This window comes from Lithobates pipiens, unplaced genomic scaffold (genome assembly GCF_037356315.1).
Source record: "Lithobates pipiens isolate NorthernLeopardFrog02 unplaced genomic scaffold, aLitPip1_a1.2 Scaffold_10, whole genome shotgun sequence".
In the NCBI taxonomy this organism is placed as follows: Eukaryota; Metazoa; Chordata; class Amphibia; order Anura; family Ranidae; genus Lithobates; species Lithobates pipiens.
In genome coordinates this window covers 158,941,996-158,964,432 of record NW_027507686.1, presented here as the reverse complement: position 1 = coordinate 158,964,432, position 22,437 = coordinate 158,941,996, and the positions used below count along the sequence as shown (strand labels likewise).

Sequence of the window (22,437 nt, the reverse complement as noted above, 5' to 3'; positions counted from 1 at the left end):
TGGAGATTTTTCCATCTTTCCTTGGCTTCGTTATGCACATTAATACACATTTTTACCTTGGTTGCCAAAACTTTCGATCCCCACTGTATATGAATTGAATACCTAGTTAAAAACAAAAATGATTACTTCATTGATTTGATTTACCAATCACTTACCTTAGCATGTGGGTTTTAATATTGGACTGCAGTGTAAGACATTGTTTGTACTTCAGTGCTTTTTACCTTGCTCATTTTGTGTATCGCCTTACAACTTGCTTTAACATGTCATGACACGCTGCACAAAAATGCAGTTTGTTTAAATATTTGTCTCTGGACACTAATACAGTTCATTGGTATGAACTGAGACTATAGTTTATGAGTTTTTTTTAGATCGGTCCTTGCCCTAAGACGGCATTGCGCAACACAGCCCAATGATGCTGATGTGATCGAGCCCTTAACTGGAAGGTGGAAAAAGTTTTAGTGTAATTTATAAAGACTTGGTAATTGTTCATTCTGTTTATAAAAAGTAAAAAGTGTAGCTGCTGACTTTTTATAAAGGGACACTTGCCCGTCCAGGGGTCCAGCACCGTCCTCACCTGGCCCAGTCATTCGCCAGTCTCAGGGGGCGGCCCCTGGGAACCGGCATGCTACCATGCATCTGAAAAGTATTTACATCTCTTCACTTTTTCCACATTTTGTTATGCTACAAACAATACCCCATAATGACAATTTGAAAAAAGTTTTTTGAAATCTTTGCAAATTTATTAAAAATAAGATGAAAAAATCACATGTACATAACTATTCACAGCCTTTGTGCAATACTTTGTTGAAATAACTTTTGACACCAATTACAGCCTCAAGTCTTTTTGTATGATGCTACAAGCTTCGCACTCCTATTTTTGGGCAGTTTCTCCCATTCTTCTTTGCAGTACCTCTCTAGCTCCATCAAGTTCGATGGGGAGTGTCAGTGCACAGCCAGTCGGGTTCAAGTCTGGGCTCTGGCTGGGCCACTCAAGGACCTTCACTCCTTTGTTGGCTGTGTGCTTAGGGTTGTTGTCCTGTTGGAAGATGAACCTTTGCCCCAGTCAGAGTCTGGAGTAGGTTTTCATCAACAATGTCTCTGTACATTGCTGCATTCATCTTTCCCTCAATTCTGACCAGTCTCCCAGTTTCTGCCGCTAAAAAACATCCTTACAGCATGATGCTGCCACCACTATACTTCACTGTAGGGGTGGTATTGGCCAGGTGATGAGCAGTGCCTGGTTTCCTTTGGACATGATGCTTGCCTTTTAGGCCAAAGAGTTCAATCTTTGTTTCATCAGACCAGAGAATTTTGTTTCTCATTGTCTGAGAGTCCTTCAGGTGCCTTTTTGCAATCTCTAGGTGGGCTATCATTTGCCTTTTAAGGAGGAGTGGCCACTCTACCTACAGGTCTGATTGGTGGAGTGCTGTAGAGATGATTGTTCTTCTGGAAGGTTTTCCTCTCTCCGGAGAAATGCTGGAGCTCTGTCAGTGATCATTGGGTTCTTGGTCACCTCCCTGACCCAGGCCCTTCTCCCCCGATCACTTCGTTTGGTCGGGCGGCCCGCACTAGGAAGAGTCCTAGTGGTTCCAAACTTCTCAAGTTATGGATGATGGAGACCACCAAGCTCATTGTGAACTTCAATGTGGCATACATTTTTCTGTACCTTGATACAATCCTGTCTCGGAGGTCTACAGACAATTTCTTGGACTTCATGGCTTGATTTGTGCTCTGACCTGTACTGTTAACTGTGGGACCTTATATAGAGACAGGGATGTGCCTTTGCAGCTCATGTGCAATCAACTGAATTTACCACAGGTGAACCCCAAGTCGTAGAAACCTCTCAAGGATGATCAGTGGAAACAGGATGCACCCAAGCTCAATTTTGAGAGTTATGGCAAAAAATGTGAATAATTTATGTAGAAGATTTCAAACAAACTTCTTTCACATTGTCATTATGGGGTGGTGTTTTGTATAAATTTGAGGAAAATAATGAATTTAATCCATTTTGGAATGAGGCTATAACCTAACATAAAAAATTAAGCACTGTGAATCCTTTTCTGGTTGCAATGTAACTGTGGGAGGCAGGCTGTAATGCCACGTACACACGATCGGAATTCTCGTCCGAAAAAGCTCTGATGGTTTTCCCAACGGAATTCTGACGGAATTCAGCTCAAGCTGTCTTGCCTACACACGGTCACATCAAATTCCGATCATTTATAACGCTGTGATGTACAACACGTACAACGTGATTCGAAAAGGGAAGTTCAATAGTCAGTAGCCAATAGCTTCTGTCTCGTAGTTGAATCTGAGAATGCGTGATTTTTGGCATGTCGAAATTGCATACACACGATCAGAATTACCGATAGAAAGTTTTTCCATCGGGAAAATTGAGAACATGCTATCAATTTTTGGCTGGCGGAAATTCGGACAGCTAAATTCCGATGGAGTATACACACGGTCGCATTTTCCGATGAAAAGCTCTCATCTGTCTTTTTCTGGCCGGAATTCCGACCGTGTGTATGCGGCATAACTCTTGGCAGCTGCACAGTTAGCTTTCCAGTGCACGTGTGCAAGCAGCTCTGCTTTGTGAATAGTCCTGCAACCTTCTGGGACCTGAAGCTTGTGGGCAGTGGGAAAGGTCCAACTTCTGGTGGAATCAGACTGAAAGTGGGAGTGGGTACCTGTCAAAACCAGCTCCACCCCCACTACCAAAAAAAAAGTTCCAAAAGAAGAAGATGAAGGCATAAAGCAGAACTCCCTCTTTGGGGTGAAGTTCTGCTTTAAGGCAGGCCATACGTTATTTTTTTTTTTTTTTTGTTCAACCAAAAAAAATTCCCCGTTCACACACTAATTGTAGATGAGGGAATCGCTCCCACTGAGTGATTTTATTCTGACAGCAAGGGGTATTCTCCACCATCAGAATACATTGGCTGGTTTTACAGAAGTCAATTGGTACATCAACTTCTGTACAATCAGACTACCCTTACATGGATAGAAATTCGGCCAGTCCCTGCTGAACCAGCCAAATTTTTATCCATGTATAGGCACCATAAGTAGTACATTTATTTATACAGATCAATGCACCAGAGCTAAACAGTGGACATTTGAGGAGAAAAGAGGAAAAGGGGATTTGGTTCCATAGGAGGGACAATCCTTCCAAAGGAGGGATGGTTTGAGCCTATGTGTCATGATAGTCTCCTGGGACACCCATTGTGTACAGTGCAGGTTTTCAGGTGTCAGCTACTTTCAGCCAGGTAACTTGGAGACTGTACATAGAAACTGCCAGCTAACTAGTTGTGCAAGTAAAGATGGTAAATAATTAGAAGGGACGATCTTCATTCTACATTTTGGTGTCCATTCTGCAGGATGTCTCAATCTTCCGGATTATAAGGTAAAAATAATCTGCTTCTTTTAAAACAACCATGCTCAGGGAATTTCATAGAAAGTTATGTAGAATTTTGTATTTTGGGCTTTTTGTAAGTTTTTGTACAGAATATAAAACAAATGCAGTTATTGTACTCTTCATGTAAATAATACATTCTGGGGAATTTGCACTTTACTAAATTTACAGGAATGATGGCCGTGATTAGAAATCACACTCCAACATGATGAAAATGGTCTGCATCTAGTATAAGTGTGATTTAGGCATGAAGCACATAGGTGCTTTTTGTTTCAATTCTCCATTCTGCCAAGGCTGGCAGAAAAATCTACTGTAAAAAAAATTCAAATTTTTAGCACATAATTACATATGTTTACATTACAGGCGTATAGCGCTTCAAAGAATATGCACAAAAACTCATTCTATCCGCAGGGATGTCAAACTGGCGGCCCTCCAGCTGTTGAGAAACTACAAGTCCCATCATGCCTCTGTTTTTTGGGAGTCATGCTTGTAACTATCAGCCATGCAATGCCTTATGGGACTTGTAGTTCTACAACAGCTGGATGGCCGCCAGTTTGACGCCTGTGCCCTGGTAATATTACCTACTAGCCACTAGAATGAATTTACAGACCTATGGGCATGCTCACATGTTAATTTGTTTACATGCTTTTATTTATGCCAGAAAGCGCCTCTCTAAGCCTGGGTTCACACTTGTGCAATGTAGACACTGCATGTCATTTGCACAAGAATCGCACCACATTCCTGTGCACATCACATGCAATGTCTGCGCGGTGCGCTTCCAGCCATAAAATTTGTATGGCTTAAATCGCATTGCATCCACGCTAAAAGGGGTGCAGGACCCCCTTTTTTCTTTTTTTTTCTTTTTTTTCTTTTTCCAACACCTGAATCGCATTGCATGGGGCAATTGTACTGCATTTTCTGTTTCGGGTGTCATTAAGATAATATTGACACCCGCAGCAGATCACATGGACACCGTGCGATTGTAATGCGGTGTGGAAACTGCACAGGATTCAATGTGTATCCAAGAAAAAGCTATTCAACAACAATACTGCGCAAATTGAACAAAAAAGAAAAGTTGAAAAGAAAAGTGATTCAATGTGTATCCCACATCGCATAAGTGTGAACCAGGGCTGAATGCAGGTTTGTGGCATTTGTTTTCCTTTAGCTTTATGCTTCTGTAACACAAGAATATGTGTATTTTCTGCACTGATTGCAGGATCATGCTGGCAGAGCTAGGAGAAGATCTTGCACAAAATGCATGTCTAAAGTTCCTGCATTAAGACGCATACAGCGTTTAGATGTGTACAATCTTAATGACTTTACGTGAGTATGTATATATGCATTCACAGCTGTTTATACCCATTATTACATAAAATCTGCAGATGTGTATGGCTCCAGAGGCAGCTGCAACCTACATTGTTGTGTGCTGCTAAACGCTGCTCACATTTTGTTTTGTAGATGCAGCTGTGGGTATAGCTCCATTTGTTTACAAAACTTTGCTGTATGCATCTAACGCAGCATTTTAGAGCCAGTGTGAAAGAAGTTAAAAAACGCATATAAACAAAGGGAAGATTCACCGGAGGGAGAGTTAAGCTAATGCTAAAATTCTTGCAATTGTTTAAAAAACAGCAGGGGGAGTGTATGGAAATTGCTCTTTTCTATATACTTGTATACTTCTGCATGTCCTGCCACTTTGAAAATTATCCTCTGTGTTGTGAGAGACACAAGACTCTGGTCTGGAACAATGGAAGTTTATTTCCAGTACTCACTGTACACTGCAACATGCATCTCAGGACAGTACATCTTATTAGCTCTTACATGTGTCCAAGATGGCAACCATACCCCTTGACCCTTGGCATCACTCCTGGGTGGAGCCAGCCTTAAAGTGGCAGTACATGTGGAACCCTTCAGGTATAACACCTTCCATCCATCCCTAAAAAAACAAAACAAAAAAAAACAAACAAAAAAAAAACGAGAAAAGGCACAAAACATTAACTAATAACTGTCCAATAACAGTCCTCCAAACACAGGAGATGCACAGGACTTTTCCTGCATCCAGATGTGAGAGGAAGATTCCAGGGACAGTTGCGGCGATACAATGTCATTGTATCACTTTCGGCGGCCCCGTCGAAAGTCTCGTAACCGGTCTTGAAGCTGAAACCGGTCAGGAGGGCGACAGTGTCGTTGAGGGCGGGCACCCATCGACTCGGGATCGGAGGAAACAGGGTCGACTGGAATGGGCACTGGCGGTGCCAAGAAGGGATCCCCCAGCTCAGTGGGTGAACCAACCTCCGGACCAGGGCTGGAGGGCTCTGTTGGAGCTGAGTTCAAAAGATCAGAGTCCCCCCAATCATCAGTTCCCATGCATCCTGATCCGCTGGGAGCAGTTCCTTGCAACACTGGTGGTTCAGCCGGCGTCAGGGATTCATGCAGTTGAAAACGAGGGCGCAGTTGGTCCGCATGCCTTCTGCAAATAGAACCATCTTCCAGGCAGACCCTATACATCTTGGGTCCCAAAGTCTCTGCAATGACAGCAGGAAGCCAACGGGTGTTGGAAGCCCCATAAGATCGGGCCCATACCTTTTGTTGGGCTGTGAATCGGGGGATCTCATGGTGTTTGACCATCTTGTCTTGGGACTGCAGTACATGTTCCTGGACTGTTTGTGGGCGGAGCATGTCCAAAACAGTCCATGGCTGCCGACCCAGAAGGAGTTCTGCTGGAGTTTTCCCGGTGGTTGCATGTGGTGTGTTTCTGTAAGCAGAAAGGAAGGAGTCCAGCTGCTGGGGTGACAGGGACTGCTGTTTACTTGTAGCCACTGTAGCTTTGAAATAGCGTTTAAAAGTCTGCACAAACCGCTCTGCTTGACCATTTGTAGCTGGGTGGTAAGGTGCGGTCAACTTGTGTTTGATGTTGTGGGCAGTCAAGAAACGCTGAAACTCCTGACTGGTGAATTGGGCACCGTTGTCTGTGACGATTTCTCTGGGGTATCCAAATGTAGCAGCGAGATGTAACAGTATGGAAACTGTTGCCTTAGTTGTTGGCTGAGTAACAGGAATGACCTCAGGCCACTTTGAATGGGCGTCCACTATGATCAAGAAGGTGTGTCCTCTGATCGGACCTGCAAAGTCCAAGTGTAGGCGAAACCAAGGAACTGTGGGCCAAGTCCAGGGCTGGACGCACCCTCGAGGAGGGTCTCTTGCAGTTTGTGCACATCCAGCACAAGCATTCACATATGTTGTGATATCCGAGTCTAAGTTTGGCCACCACACATAGCCTCGGGCCTTTTGTTTCATACGTGTGCCCCCGGGATGACCAGTATGTAGCAAGTCCAGAATGTGTCTCCGGAGGGTCTGTGGAATGATCACTCGGTCTCCCCATAAAACACAGTTACCAGCCACAGTTAATTCCATACGCCTACGGAAATAAGGTTCATAATCCTGTGTGACGGTTGCAGGCCAACCGGACCGTACCCAGGAGAGTATTGTTTTCAGAAAGGTATCCTTGGCTGTATGGGCTGCTATCTCCCCAGAAGACAAGAAGGACAGGCTGGTGTAACGACAACTCTTGACAGGTGGAGAGGAGTCCATTGACCTCCCTGTCAGTCGGGACATTGCGTCCGCATTAGCATTGGCATCATGACCGCGATACTGGATTTTATAACTGTACGCTCCCAAGAACAGGGCATAGCGTTGGAGGCGGGCCGCAGTAGTCTGAGAGATGCCTTTGTCAGGGCTAAAGATCTGAAGGAGTGGTTTATGGTCTGTCAGTATGGTGAATTCCCTACCATACAGGTAAAGATGAAACTTCTTAATTGCCCATATCAGCACAAGAGCCTCTTTGTCAATGTGTGAGTAATTGCTTTCTGCTTTTGTCAAAGACCTGGAGGCAAATGCCACTGGTTTTTCTGACCCATCAGGTAAGATGTGAGACAGTACAGCCCCCAGACCATAGGGTGAGGCATCACAAGCCAAGGTCAGAGGCTTCTGGAGGTCATAGTGAACAAGCATGCGTGACGCCAACAGCTTCCGCTTAGAGACTTCAAAAGCGCGTTGGCATGCAGCCGACCAGTCCCATCTGGAGTGTTTCTCCAAAAGCTTGTTCAACGGAAACAAGGTGTGTGCCAGATCTGGCAGAAATTTGTGGTAATAGTTCAGCAAGCCAAGGTATGATCGCAGCTGCTGGACATTGGTTGGGGCAGGAGCTTTGACTAAGGCATCAACCTTGGCTTCTGTGGTGTGTATACCGTCTGCATCCACAAGGTGGCCACAAAACTCCAATTTTGGCACCATGAATTGGCATTTTGCTAAGTTCACTTTCAGACCCTGCTCTTGGAGTCTTTCCAACACAAGCTCCACGTTTTGCTTGTGTTCCTGGTCCGTCCGTCCCATGATGAGCATGTCATCTAACAGGCACTGAGTGAAAGGAATGTCCGCCAAAATCTCATCCATCTTCCGTTGCCAAATGGCTGGGGCAGAGGCTACACCAAACACCATCCGATTGTACTCATACAGTCCCTTGTGGGTGTTGATGGTCAGAAACTTGCTGGGAGAAGGGTGGACCTCAAACTGTAAATATGCTTGTTTGAGATCAAGCTTGGTGAACTTTTGACCCCCTGCAAGAGAGGCAAAAATGTCATCTACTCTGGGTAGAGGGTACTGGTCTATTTCCAGTTGGGAGTTCAGTGCCATGCGGAAATCGCCACAAATGCGCAAGTCCCCATTTGCTTTCTTCACTGGTACAACAGGTGATGCCCACTCGCTGTGCTCTACCTTTGAGATGACACCTTGTTCCTCCAGCCGACTTAGTTCTGCTTCCACTCCTGCTCGGAGTGCGAAAGGTACTGTGCGAGCTTTGAAGAATTTAGGCTGGGCGTTGGGTTTCAGCTTGAGTCTCACACAGTCATGCTTTATTTTCCCCAACTGGTCATCAAAGATCTTTGGGAACCGCTGCTTCAGGGACACCACCCATCCCTCATTATCTCCTAATGGAATTGTCACAGTGTTACAGGGATTTATAGCGATGTCTGGCATACCAAAGTGAGCAATCCAGTCTCTCCCAAAGAGAGGGGGTCCCCCATTCTCTAGTATATATAATGGCAGTCTCTTTGTCTGACCCTTGTACAATACCTGCACTTTTGCATAACCCAGTGGGTGGAGTATCTGCTTTGAGTATGTCAGCAGTTTGATTGGCGTTGGGCGGACAGTTGTTCGGGTCTGAAGTTGTCTCCATTGTTTCAGAGTGATAACTGAAACTGCTGCTCCTGTGTCTACATCCATCTTTAGTTTCTTTCCCTCAATGGTTACCTCTACAGTCATTGCAGAGGGTGCTGAATGCATATGATGTATGTCTAAACTGTGGAGCACTTCCTCATCCTCCGACTCAGATGATGATGTATATCTTCCCACCATATAGGTCTTTGTCTTGGGGTTCAGAGGTTGTTTATCTCGCACCTTCTTGCTCCGGCAAACTCGTTTCAGATGTCCTGTTTTACCACAGTTATGACAGGTCTGATCCTTAAACCTGCAGACTTTGTGATCATGGTCTGTATTCCCACAACGGTAGCAAGCTGACCCCCGGCTTGGTGGAGGTCTGTATTTCCAGTTTGTGACTGTAGGCTTGACTGCTGTTCTGAAAACTTCCTGTTTCACCTCTTCCCTTCTGCCCTGAGAGTTCAATTCCTCTGTATCTTTCACAGCCATTTCCATCATTGAAGCTATCTCAATTGCCTTTGCAAGGGTAAGGTCTTTCTCTGTTAACAGTCTCTTTTGGCTAGAGTCACAATTCAGTCCCATGACAAACTTATCTCTCAGTGCGGTAGGTAGGTACTCCCCAAAAGAACAGGTAGAGGCTAGTCTGCGAAGGGCGAGCACATAAGCTTTAATTTCTTCACCTGGCTGCTGCTGCCTCTGATAAAAACGAAATCTTTCTGCAATCTCTAGTGGTTTAGGCTGGAAGTGACCCTCTAACAGTGTCAGGAGCTCTGCCAATGTCTTAGTTGCTGGTTTTACAGGAAAAAGAAGATCCCTGAGAGTGTCATATGTCTGAGCACCAACCACTGTCACAAATACTGCTACTTGCCTTTCACCTGGGATGCCATTTGCACTGAAATACTGTTCCAGTCTCTCCACCCAGGAACTCCAGGATGTCTGTTCTCCATCAAATTCACTTAATGTCCCGATCAATGACATTTTCCTGCTGGGATCTGTGATTGCTTTTATCCAGGTAACACTCCACAATGTCTTTGTCTCTCTCTCAGACTGATAGACACTTTGTAAATCCCATCCTCGTCGCCACTGTTATATCCTCTGTGTTGTGAGAGACACAAGACTCTGGTCTGGAACAATGGAAGTTTATTTCCAGTACTCACTGTACACTGCAACATGCATCTCAGGACAGTACATCTTATTAGCTCTTACATGTGTCCAAGATGGCTACCATACCCCTTGACCCTTGGCATCACTCCTGGGTGGAGCCAGCCTTAAAGTGGCAGTACATGTGGAACCCTTCAGGTATAACAGTTTGCTAGTGAATAAGTCACATTAAATAAAAAATATATTTTATGATCAAAACTTTTTTTACAATGCATTTTCTTTAAAATCCCAAGGGTTTTGGGACATATTAGTATAGTAGTAGTATATATTATTGGCACAACCTCAGCATTAGCAGTATGTTAGCTACGGTATTTGTGAAACAAATCCTGATAAAATTTTATGCAGGCACTTATAAGCCAGAAAGCCACTCTAAAAATACTGATGTTATTACTATTTTTTTTTATATTTTTTGGGGAAGGTGGGACTGATGATAACGACACCTAGAAGAGGCCTTTTGATTTACATGACAACTGTGTCTTTTGTACATTTTTACTTTAAAGGATAAGGAAACATTTAAAGGCTAAAAATTCACTTTTTTTTTCTAAATTCCATCTCCCCTATGTACCAATATAGGATTAGGCTCAGTTCACACTGCAAATCCAGTGCGGGTTCCCGTATCGCACCTGAATCACCGGCAGATCACATTGCCCTATGTCAGGGGTGCCAAACCTTTTTGAAGAGCAAGGGCCACTTAAGCGACTTGGTAACCGGTCGCGGGCCACAATGAGCAGGTGGATGACAGGTCCGTGCAGAGCGGACACGGACACAGCCCACTCTAATCTATCGGTCCTCCGATCCACCCTGGCAGAAGGGAATTTGTCCCCTTCTGTTTTTTAGCGAATCAGGTTGGAGGTAGGCGGGTGTAAAAGGATGATACAAATCGGTTTACAGCTGCCATTTCATAGAGGTGAATGGAGGGTTCGATTGAGTTGGACTGATTGTGTGAAAGGGTCCTTTCACACTAATTCAGCGCAGTGCACCTGTGTCTTTCCTGTGGGTTAGCTACACTATGGCAAAGACTTCTATTATATCCTGCAGGTGTGGTGCACTTTCTGAAAGCTCACCCAACCCGCAGGTAATAACAGAAGTCTATGCCTCAGTTCAGGTAACCTGAAAGTGCAATGTGCTGCACCTGCGGATCAGTTTGAAAGCAGCCCAGTAACCACTGCGCAGATATGCCCATATATACACTGCAATGTTAGTAATAAACTGACCTTTATTAACAGTCTTCCATTCAGGTATCGCCTGCTGTTGCTGTCCCTGGCAGAGTGCATTTGGTATCACTCCGCCTGTGGCAAGAGACAGCGCTGTACAGGAAGCATCAGCTTATACAGCTCTGCTCCACAGCTGCTTGCTTTTCCGGCTTCATTAACACAGATGCTCTGGGATGGCGGGTCTGTAATCCATGATCTGGGCTTGCCAATCTGCCATCCCACAGAAGAAGGTCGCGGGCCACATCAGAGGGCTCCGCGGGCCACATGTGGCCCCCGGGCCACTGGTTGGGCACCCCTGCCCTATGTGAACTGCTGTGGGTGTCGATACAAAGTTAATGACACCCCCAGATCGGTTTGCAGATCGCAGTGCAAACTGTGAATTTGGACAGGAATCTAAGTGAATGGGTGTAAACACTAATGCAATCCAATTCTGTTGCGGACTAAAAGAAGGGTCTTTCCATACAGGTGTATGGTGTACAGCGTCATATAGTTTGTATGGCTGAATTCACATCGCACATACATTGCATGTGATCTGCACAGTAATGCAGTGTGAATCTAATCACTGGCATCACCCAAATGTCTGGCATCACACCAGTGTGAACGGGCCCTAAGGGCCCGTTCACACCTGAACGTAGCGTTTTCAGGCAGAAAATCGCGTGATTTTGCTGCGTATTTTACAGCGTTTTTTTACCGCATTTTGCCTCGATTTTGTAAAGGGCAAAAGGTCACCAATGTAAAAAGAAGAAAATCGCCCAAATCTGCCCGATTTGAGCTACAAAAAATGGTCCAGAACTTGTTTGAGCTTTAGGCGTTCGGCTTCAGGCGACATGGAGTGGAGATGTGAACCATCTCCATTGAGAATAATAGATTTTTTCCCCTCCAGCGTTTTGTAGCTTCAGGCTTCAAGCTAAAAAACGCTCAGGTGTGAATGGGGCCTAAATGTACTTCTCTGAAGAAATAAAAAAGCTTTCTATTTATCCTACACAGGCCTCAGTGTCCAGCTTGTTGTATGGAAAAAAAATGTCATTACTTCCTGGACGGACCTTAGGACTTAAACTGTTAAGACACAGCAAGAAGTTCACCAGCTGACCTCATTAAAGGCTCATACACACTATAAGAAAATTGGGCGAACATTTTCATCTGAGGAACTTTCATATGATTTTTATATGGTGTGTGTGCACAACTTTCAACAGCCGATTCCGACTTTTTGTACGGAAATTCCCGAAGGGACAAACTCTAAAATTTTTCTTGTAGGGGAACAGAATAAACGATTTTAGTTTTAATGTGTACCTTTTTTGTATGATTTTTATACAAGAAAAATCAGAAAAGAGAAACTGCTCAATAAACAACAAAAAGCCTTTTGAGAATTTTCATACAAATTTTCATTCATCGGTTCCGATTTGTTGTGAATGAACAAGAAAAATCAGACGATCGTTTGCCCAATTTTCTTAGAGTGTATATCTCAAATTACACAATAAGGCAGGCCATACACGGTTCGAATCTCTGCCAGTTCAGCAGGAACCCGGCCAAGATTTAAACTGTGTATGGGCAGGCTGAATCAAGGTACCAATTTGATCGATCAATTAACTTGGGTACAAGCAGCCTGCTATCGCCACTATCAATAACCACTGTCTTCTCCTGTCCACCCCCCACTGCATGAAGATAATGGCTCAATCTCGAGAACTTGGAGGTGCCAAGTCACAACCTTGAACTCGTGTTGTCCTCAAGCCATTCTTGAATTCATCGGACCAGGTCACATTCTTAGAACCACATGGGCCCCAGTTCTGATGCCCACAGGGTCATTTTAGGTGCTTTTGGACATGGGTCAGCATGGACACCCTGACTGGACTGTGGCTACGTAGCCCCATACACAATAAACTGCAACGTACTGTGCGTTTTGACACATTTCTATCAGATCCATCACTAACCTTTCAGCAATTTGAGCTACTGTGGTTCTTCTAATGGATCAGATATCATAGGCCAGCTGTTGCTCCTCTCATACATCAATGACCCTGTTACCGGTTCACTGGTTTTCCTTCCTTGGACTAATTTTGATAGGTCACGATCACTACAGACTGGGAACATAACGCAAGAACTTCAGATTTGGAGTTGATCTGACCCAATTGTCTAGTCATTACAAGTGGCCCTTGTCAAAGTCACTCAAATACTTGCACTTGCCCATTTTTTTTTTTGCTTTCAATACATCAACTTCAGGGACAACATGTTCAATTGATACCTAATATATCCCATGGTCTTTCAGATGCCATTGTAATGAGATAATCAATGTTACCTGTCAGTCTTCATAATGTTATGGCTGATCGGCATACTGTACAGTATGTTTTTAAAGGGCCTTTTGCAGTCCCCATTGTAGGCCCATGTGACAGGGTGACAATGCAGAAGCACCATGAGCAAAACAAGGATAAAGACTTGTCACCCAATCACAGGAAATGCCTGCATAGTGATTGCCATAGGAGGATTACCAAGTAATATTTAAAAAAAGCTTCAGATTTAAAAACATTGAAAATGCTTTTTGAAATTACAGTGACATGTTAAAATTTCAGGATAGTTTACACCCTACTTCTCAGTCTACACAGTCCTGATACACAGAGGCCTAGGAAAATTTTGCTAAACATTTGTGTGTATGTGCAGTTTGGACCAAGAAAAAGGGTGTAGACTCCCAAAAGACTTCTGAAATGTGAAATCTGCAGTCCCTGGTTCCCTCCTACTCCCTTATAAACATGCTAATGAACTTTTTACATTTAAATCTTTCCATTTTTGATTACACCAGTGACAAAAAATGCCTTTTGTTTTCTTGAATTTAGAATGCCTATAGGAGTGGCAGAGGAGTTCTTGGAAATGACATGCAGACTCCATAGTTCCCTCATTTGGAGGGTCTGTTCCTCCTTTTGAATCCAAAATACATGTCCTGTTCATTTGTTTCTCTTTTTGATCTGCTGTACAAACCTTTTTTTTTTTTTTTAATCTACATTAATGAATTCCCTGCATTAAGGTAAAACGCATTTTGCCACTTGCTGTGACTCTCCCTGTTTTTTTTCCTCCCTTCTCCCCATGCTCACAAGCTTTGCTGAAAACAGTGGGAGCCATTGGCTCCTGCTGCTGTCGGTCTAAAAACATGATGACAGACCAGGGGGTGGGGCCAAGTCGGGCTGTGTTTGTCTATAGATGCACGCAACCCAGCTCAGGATTGAGCCTGTCTGTCTGCCCCCATAGTAAGCGATTGCTGTGGGAGCAGACACAGAAGAGGAGGAGCCATGGTCGCTGGTGGGGGACCCTAGAAGAGGGGGTTTGGGGCTGTTCTGTTTATGCAATACCATTACTTGGAGCAGGTGACTATAACGTGTTTATTATTTTAAATTAAAAAAATGCCTTTAAAACTGCTTTAACTGCCAAAAGTTGTTTACTGTACTTCTCTAAATCTTCCATTCAGCTTGTAAATGATAACATCTGTTATCTTGAAAAGCCATTATAAAGGAAGGGGAGTGGTAAAAAACAGCACTTTTGGGTGTAACCAATCATATTTTGCATAAGCCAGCACAACTAATATTTGCAGCAGCTTGGCAGGTGGGCCTTAATACTTTACTGCTGTTCGCTGAGTGCGCTCCCAGTATACTTACCAAGCTGTCACTGTTTAGGATTGGAAACTGGTGGAACAGGCTGCTGATTATGTGACCACTGTTAGTCAGTCAAAATGGTCCCATGATCAGGATCTCCTTCTCAGCCTGTCATCATTAGGGTACAAATAAAGGGCCACCAGCCGGTGTTGGGAAGGGGTTAAACCGTAGCAGGGAAAGCCCTTTGCCTACATACCGTATTTTCCGGCGTATAAGACGACCTTTTACACTTAAAAAAACTGAGCAAAAAGGAGGGGTCGTCTTATACGCCGGGTCCGCTGCTGGGATGCCTTCTGGCTGTCCGGTAATACTGTATGTAGCTTCGGCTACATACAGTATATACCACTGAACCAATCCCAGTGAGCCTGCTCGGATTGGAGCAGCAATCTCTGCCAATCCGAGCAGGCTACACACAGTAGCCTGCTCCGATTGGCTTTGAGAGTGAGGCGCGGGCTGATGATGTAACAGCCTCCGCCAATCCCAGCAGGCTTTGTATTCATTAATAGAATACATTGCTCGCCGTGATTGGCTCCAGCACCAGAAGGAAGAAGGAAATGGCTCCAGCAAGAACGAAGAAGAAGAGGGATATGAAGCGTCGGAAGCCTCGGAATCGGGGGTCGTCTTAAATGGTGAGTACGGGCAAAACATTTTAACTGTGCAGGTTTTTAGGGGGTCGTCTTATATGCCGGGTCGTCTTATACGCCGGCAAATACGGTACTTTGTGCTAGAATGTGTCCCCTCTCACCTCCAAAGGTTTGGTGGTATGTAGGCTCCTTACCATGCTGGTTATGCAATGAACAAGTTGATGTGCCCAAAAGGTAAAGTTATGCCGCGTACACACGACCGGACTTTTCGAGGTACTAGGTCCGATGGACTTTCGGCGGAGTTCTGACGGACTTTCTGAATGAACGGACTTGGCCACACACAATCACACCAAAATCCGACGGATTCGAATGTGATGACGTACGACCGGACTAGAATAAGGAAGTTCATAGCCAGTAGCCAATAGCTGCCCTCCCGTCAGTTTTTGTCCGTCGGACTAGCATACACATGAGCGGATTTCTCGGTAGGAACTTAGTCCCGCGAAGTTCCGGCGGAAACATTTGAAACGTTCCATTTCTAAAGTCTGTCGGATTTTTCCAAATCAAAAGTCCGCTGCAGCCCACACACGATCGAATGGTCCGCCAGAATCGTTCCGTCGGACCTTTGATGTCGAAAAAGTCCGGTTGTGTGTACGCGGCATAAGGGTTCTCTTTGGCAGATAGTCTGCCGCATGTGTTCCTCTGCAGAATTTTTCGTAGTTGCCAATCTACTTTTTTTTTTTTCCTGACTGAACAGGCAGAAGTCCTCTATCTTGAGTTCTTTGAATGTCTCCATAGCAAAATAGCTGATTAAAAAGACGTATTTATTCAGTTCACGTGCATGCTTTGTCCAGTTCAGACATGAAGTTTATGTATGTGGTTTGGAATGGTGTTAGTATTTATTTAAATATGGTGACATACTGCTTATTAATCGGCCAGCCAGCTGTGTCACTGCAAAATTCCACACTGATCGCTGTTTTTTTTATTTCTGTAGTTTTCGTCAGAGTTCATGAGAATCACATTTCAGCAGCTGCAACGTAAAACTTTGGAAAATCTCAGTCGTGTACACGGGCCACACAAGGCAGAGCTGGAGTAACACTGGAGAATCTGACTTCTACTGAGTATGGATGTGTTTTCTTGCCGGACTCTTCTCATTTGCAGTCACTTGACTGTGAAGACCGCAACCATGCTTTGTCATGTGGATTATTAACCTCTTCACATTCAGTGTTGGACATACCACAACCATTTTTATTATCTGCTTCATTCCTTCTGTATGTTTACACCCCCAAGGATCCTTGAATGAGCAGAAACAGCAAGTTCTGGAAAAAGTATCAATAACCATTCTCCAGATCCAGTGCTTCCAGCAGCTGGCCTGATTGGCCGATGATGTTCTGGTGAGTCCCTCTACTATCTGCACTGTGTTGTTTAGATTCACCTCAATGTACCTGAAGAAAAGGAGTTATGTTAGATACTTTCCTTCTCAATCATCCCTATTTCCTCCATTAAGAGGATTTTCATCAGCATGAGAGCCATACTCTTGTACTTAACTATCACTCCATTTGAAATTGATCATGACCTATCAGATTTAATGGTGTTCTGCATGCCTGATCTCTCTATGAATGGAGTATGTATTTATGAAAAGGATTTGTCTATGATTTACAAGAGGGCTACCGGAAGACAAGGACCAAAATCCTCTTCACAGTTTAATTATTGCCAAAATACCTCTGTTTGCAACAATTTACATAGAGTAAAAAATCACTTGGAATTGTTAGCTGATAGGGTATAGACATATACCTAACTATATAAAGCATAACAGTATTTTCTTCTGTTTTTATAGATGACCATCTGCAGAAAGCCATCTGGGAAGACAGTGCCTGGAAAGGCGGGTGAGGATACCACAGCCGAGCCCCTTCAACATTTCCGAAGGAATGGCTGGAGTTGGCCTCCGCACCCTTTACAGTTTGTGGCCTGGATCACATACCTTCTGTTTACGGTCATTGGATTTGGGGTCCTTGTTCCCCTGTTGCCCCGACACTGGGTGGCTGCTGGTTATGTGGTATCCTTTCATTGGAAATGTGAAGCAATACTGTTATTGCCATACCTGCAGTAAAGCAGTATATTTAGACATAAAATTATACCATTTAGTGGCTAAAGCTGGCCATACATGGTTCATTTCCTCTAACCACACAAGTGAGGTGGATGGGGGAATCGTCCTGCTGTGCTATTGTATTTTTACGGGGGTAAAGACTACCCTCTATCAAAATACACAGATCAGCACTGCAGCCATTGGTTGCAGTGGCTGATTGAGCGGCTTTTTGGTTGCAGAAACTGAGCGGCTTTTATCCGATAGGGCAGTTGAACAGAATTTAATTGTTAGATTGACTTCTATTTAACTGCAGTGGCCATACATGCATCAAATTTTGACAAATCCATGTTGAGTCAACTGAATTTCAATCCATCTATGACCACCTTTACTCAGTAGATTGAAAGTTAAAGCTTGAATCACTGTATGTTTCTTCATAATGCCTAATAACAAACCTGGAGATTTGAAAGTTTGTGTTTTTTCAGTGACTCCTGGGAGGAGGGGCTGAGCGGCGAGTACAGCGTTCATGTGACCTCCAGGCTGATGTCAGAGGGAAATCTCAGCTCCTCCCAAGTATTAGAGTGGCTGGGAGTCACGTTCCCGGCCTGAAGATGTATTACAAAAAGTTATTTAGAGGCTTTGCTTTTAACATACAATTACACTGTGGGTTATGGCAGCTTAAAATAGGGGGGCTGGCAGTAAATGATAGTATAGGGCAGGGATATGCAATTAGCGGACCTCCAGCTGTTGCAGAACTAAAAGTCCCATGAGTCATAGCAAGACCCTGACAGCCCCAAGCATGGCACCCAGAGGCATGATGGGACTTGTAGTTTTGCATCAGCTGGAGGTCCGCTAATTGCATATCCCTGGTATAGGGTTCCAAACTCTTTAAGTTCAGTGTGCATCAAGCCATAAATGAAATGTTGGCCAAACGCATTGAATTTTGCTCTGTGGGTAGCTCTCTCGGCAACGCCCATCACCCATCTTTTGTCGAAGATGCTGGGTGATAAATTGTTGGCTGAATTGCCCCTGCAGGCATTGTTCATTTATTCAGAATACAGTGGCCTGCATGGGGGATATCTGTTCATCCGTGCTGTCATCATGGGTGAAGGAACCTGCTAGATTTTAGCTTGTAGGCTGAACAAAAGGAGTCTCGTGTATGCCCAGCTTTAGAGGTATCAGAATGCTCATGGGTCTGTTCAGACATGCACAACATATCCATAATCTTGTTGTTCTCTATTTTCTGTTATTGTTTCCTAACCCCCTTATGCAGTGTATGGGTGTGATGTTTGCGTTACACCTCATTGTCCATTTTTTGGCGGTAACCTTTGATCCAGCAGATGAGAATGTACGTGCCAAGAACTCTCCTGGCCCACTGCCTGTATTCGATAGGACCAAGCATGCTCATGTCATTGAAAACATGCATTGTTACATCTGTGAGGTGGATGTGTAAGTAGAGATTTCTGTGTCTGTTTCATGGAGCAACCTTGGTTCTGAGAAATCAGATAATGAAGCAGTTAGACATATAAACAAATTCTATTTATTACTTTTATTTATTGTTTGCATATGTTCTAACAATTTTGTCACTGGTGCATGATAACTAATTATAGAAGCTCACGGTGGATAACCTCAGAAAACAACAAACTTGATTTTTGGCAGTGTCTGAAAACCTTGTCTGTGTTACTAGCGTTACCAGTCACAATAGTTCTTCTCTCATACTGTACATGGTGAATGGTGCCCCATATTCAGATTTGGGTTACCTATTGTCCACACCATCTTACTATGACAGAAGATAACTTGGCTCTTTGTTCACAAAATATGTATTAGTCATGTGAAAATGAAGCACACCAGGCTTTTTTCAACATAAATATATTTTTAAAGTCAAATTGTGCGCTAATGAGCAACCAAAATTGTTAACTTTTATTATCGATCGATACCATGTTAAAGAACCAAGGTTGTTCCATTTGTAATCTATATTCTATGTAAGCCTTACCATTATTGAAAACTAGATAACCTTCTGTTTAGTTAGGGTGTAGGTTTAGGATCTTCTTTAGCATTCGGGTGACCACAGAATACTAGGCATTACCTGCAATGCTAAATGTGCCATGAGTACCTTCGGTAGAATGTACACTACAACACCATTCTGCTGACTTCCTTTTACTTCCGTATCCTTACAGAAAGTTCAAGAGAAGCAATCCAAGACAAATCCATTTACACCCCAAGCCCAGGGAGATTTGCAGCAGAGGTTGGCTTCCAACTGAGCATCACTGGGATGACCATTTCTTGATGGAAAATATACCAGTGCTAATACGTTTCTTAGTTTTTTCTTCTTCCACCAATCAGAGCCAAACCTGCTCTGAAAATTTGAGTCAGAAAACGAACGGGCTTCCTATTTTATTTTAAAAATTTGACTGTAAATACTGGGCCATGTTCCTTTTCACTAATTATCACTTTTTACTTTTTGCTGCACTGCTCACCTACCATCACCCATAATGACCCTGTGAAGGATCTGTTCTTGTGAATGTCCCTCCTAAGAGAAGTCACAGTAGATCCCTCTGTCGCAGCATGCTCCGCCTACTATGGAACCAGTTAAAACTTTCCTGTAAAAAATCCAAATCACACCTATACCTGCACCACCTCCTATGTCATACAAGTGATGGTGATGCAGGAACTTGATGACTTTATAACAGCTGCTATGTTTACTGGATAACATTAGTGGCTTTTTTGTTGCCTGGCATGGCTTATTAAAAGTGGAACATTTATTTAATAACTACAACACAACACGGCTCAGCCTGCCTCCTGCTCCCTCCTCAAACAATTTGAGGGACTCAGCCCCTATGAGTAAATGAAGAGGTGAGAGAAGAAGTGGCAGCTATGCATAGTGCTGGATCACCTGAGGACTCAGGTAAGTATTTAGGGAGGTAGGGAGCACAGCAAGATGTTATACATTTTTCACCCTGTAATGCTGGAAATGCATTAGGGTAAAAAGGTTTAGCTTTAGAACTACTGTTCGTAAAATTGTAAACACAATTAATACTACATTTCTTTTTTAAATCTGGAATTTTGCCCAGCTGGGTGATCATAGACCAGAAATAGTCTCCAGTCTGGCAGTTATAATAACATGAGTGGCTAAAGATCCCTGTTATAAAGCTTTCGTCCTCATGCACACTGGACTTTATAAAAATGCCGGTAGCATTGCCGCGTTTAAAAACTTGCCTTTTTTTTTTTTTGCATTTTGCGTTTTTCTGTAGTTTTTAGCGCTAGCAGCAAGAAAACACAAGTTATGGGATCAAAAACACTGGTTAGCCACGTTTTACCACATTTACTGGTGTTAGAATGTTTTTACAGCTCAAAAACTCCTTTCAAAACCCACTAGTTCTGAGGGGGTTTTTCCAGACAGAAAACGCCCCAGCCAAAAAACGCTGATAACAGGCTGTATGTGCATGGACACATAGGATAAAATGCTGGGGAGTTTAATGACTGTGGAAAGAAACATCTGAAGCCTTTGAAAAAGGTTCCTGCACTTTTTTGGTCGCCCATCACCCCCCCCCAACTTCCATGTTGGAGCAGTGTGAACCTGGCCGTAGAGCTGATCTGAGAGGTGTACGCTTTGGGACTGATCAGAGGTGAGAAGGTGCATAAATTAGGGCTGAGTTCTCCGCATTCCAATTCACATGTCAGGAGATTGTTCACATGTCTCTGGAGCGTCTTCTGCTCTGGTTCAGGTTCGAATTCAGCCAAAAATTCGGACCTGAAACGGTGAACAAGGTTGCACCTAGAGTTGCCACCTCATTCCTTTAAAACCGAATACACATTAATTACACAGGTTCTGTGGCTAATTAAGGTGGTAATTAAACTTGGGGTGGCGATTTTAAATAGACATCTGTGCATGATTTCGCACAGATGTCTGTCAAATTGCTCTGATCCGGCCAATGTTAGGCTGCATGATGGGCACTGGTGAGGCTGCATCTGATGGGTACTGGTGAGGCTGCATCTGATGGGCACAGGCAGGCTGCATCTGATGGGCACAGGCAGGCTGCATGATGGGCATAGGCAGGCTCCATCTGATGGGCACTGGCAGGCTGCATGGTGGGCAATGGCAGGCTGCATTTGACGGACACTAGTGAGGCTGCAGTCTCTGACCATCTCCTGTACTATGTCTGCAGTCTGACTATCTCTTGTATCATGTCTGCAGTCTCTGACCATCTCCTGTATCAGATGGTTAGAGACTAAGGACGTGATCCAAGAGATGCATGTTAGAGACTGCATTTTTCCTGAGCTTTTCTTGCACTAAAGGTACCAATAATGGCCAACAATAAATTAATATTAATTGAAATTGAAGATATTAATTAAAAAGTCAAATATAATACAATTGTATATAAAAATATAAATATTTTTTTTATCAGTGTTTTGGTATCAGTTTTTGGCCTACTGCATCCCTCCAGTTTCGGTTTTGGTTTTCGGTACCAAAATTTCCATTCGGTGCACCCCTACTAAAAATGGTGCCTATAAAATGCCTCTCCTCTTACCCCAGTGTGAAAGCCCGAGGGCACCTGAAAAGCACTGCAAAAATGACGGTAAAACGCCGCTAAGAATAGCGCCAGTGCCCCAGTGTGAAAGGGCTCTTGAGCTTTGGCAAGAACACCTGGAAGCTGTTTGCTGGCATGCCAAATTGTCCCTGCTATAAGCTGTATTTTGTTTACATTACATTATCCTGCTTACAGTGCAGTTATGTAATCGCTATTCTTTCTGCTCAGATGCACCTGCTGATTGCTGAAATTTAACCAACATAGATACACCCTGCAGGGAAGTTCTGAAGGACTCGTGAGGCCTGTGAATTACAATGGGGTCCAGGTGCACCGTGCTTACAGGGCAATTTCAGTAACAGTCAGCAGGGAGAATGGCTTATCTCTCCTCTGTTCTTTGAGGATTTGTTTTAATCCTGTGTTTTGTATACCTGTGGAATAAAGACTATAGAAGAGGAGAGATGTCCCGGGGACAGTTTTTAGAGATTGACGTCTGTACAGGAGGATTCCAATGCTGACCACATACAGTATATTTTTCAGTATTTCATTTAATCAGCCCTTTGGATATAGAAATAATGAAATATGTTTTAATGACCAAAGTCAGCTGGAGGCTGTTAAAAGCCCTA

The 22,437-nt window shown here is 43.7% G+C and overlaps 1 protein-coding gene across 4 annotated transcripts in view; it reads left to right on the top strand.

Moving 5' to 3' along the window:
• The window catches only part of ZDHHC1 (zDHHC palmitoyltransferase 1), an 84,722-nt gene that overhangs the window by 21,832 nt on the left and 40,453 nt on the right, over positions 1-22,437 (top strand). For 2 of the 4 annotated variants that reach the window (XM_077458495.1, XM_077458486.1), the window contains exons 3-5: positions 16,197-16,596; positions 17,040-17,258; positions 18,559-18,734. In XM_077458495.1, coding sequence (XP_077314621.1) covers positions 17,040-17,258; positions 18,559-18,734 — 395 coding nt within the window. In that variant the 5' untranslated portion in view covers positions 16,197-16,596. Of the gene's footprint in view, positions 1-3,247; positions 3,395-4,655; positions 4,727-16,196; positions 16,597-17,039; positions 17,259-18,558; positions 18,735-22,437 lie in introns of those variants that run through there. The other 2 variants (XM_077458491.1, XM_077458489.1) reach the window with 2 other exon arrangements.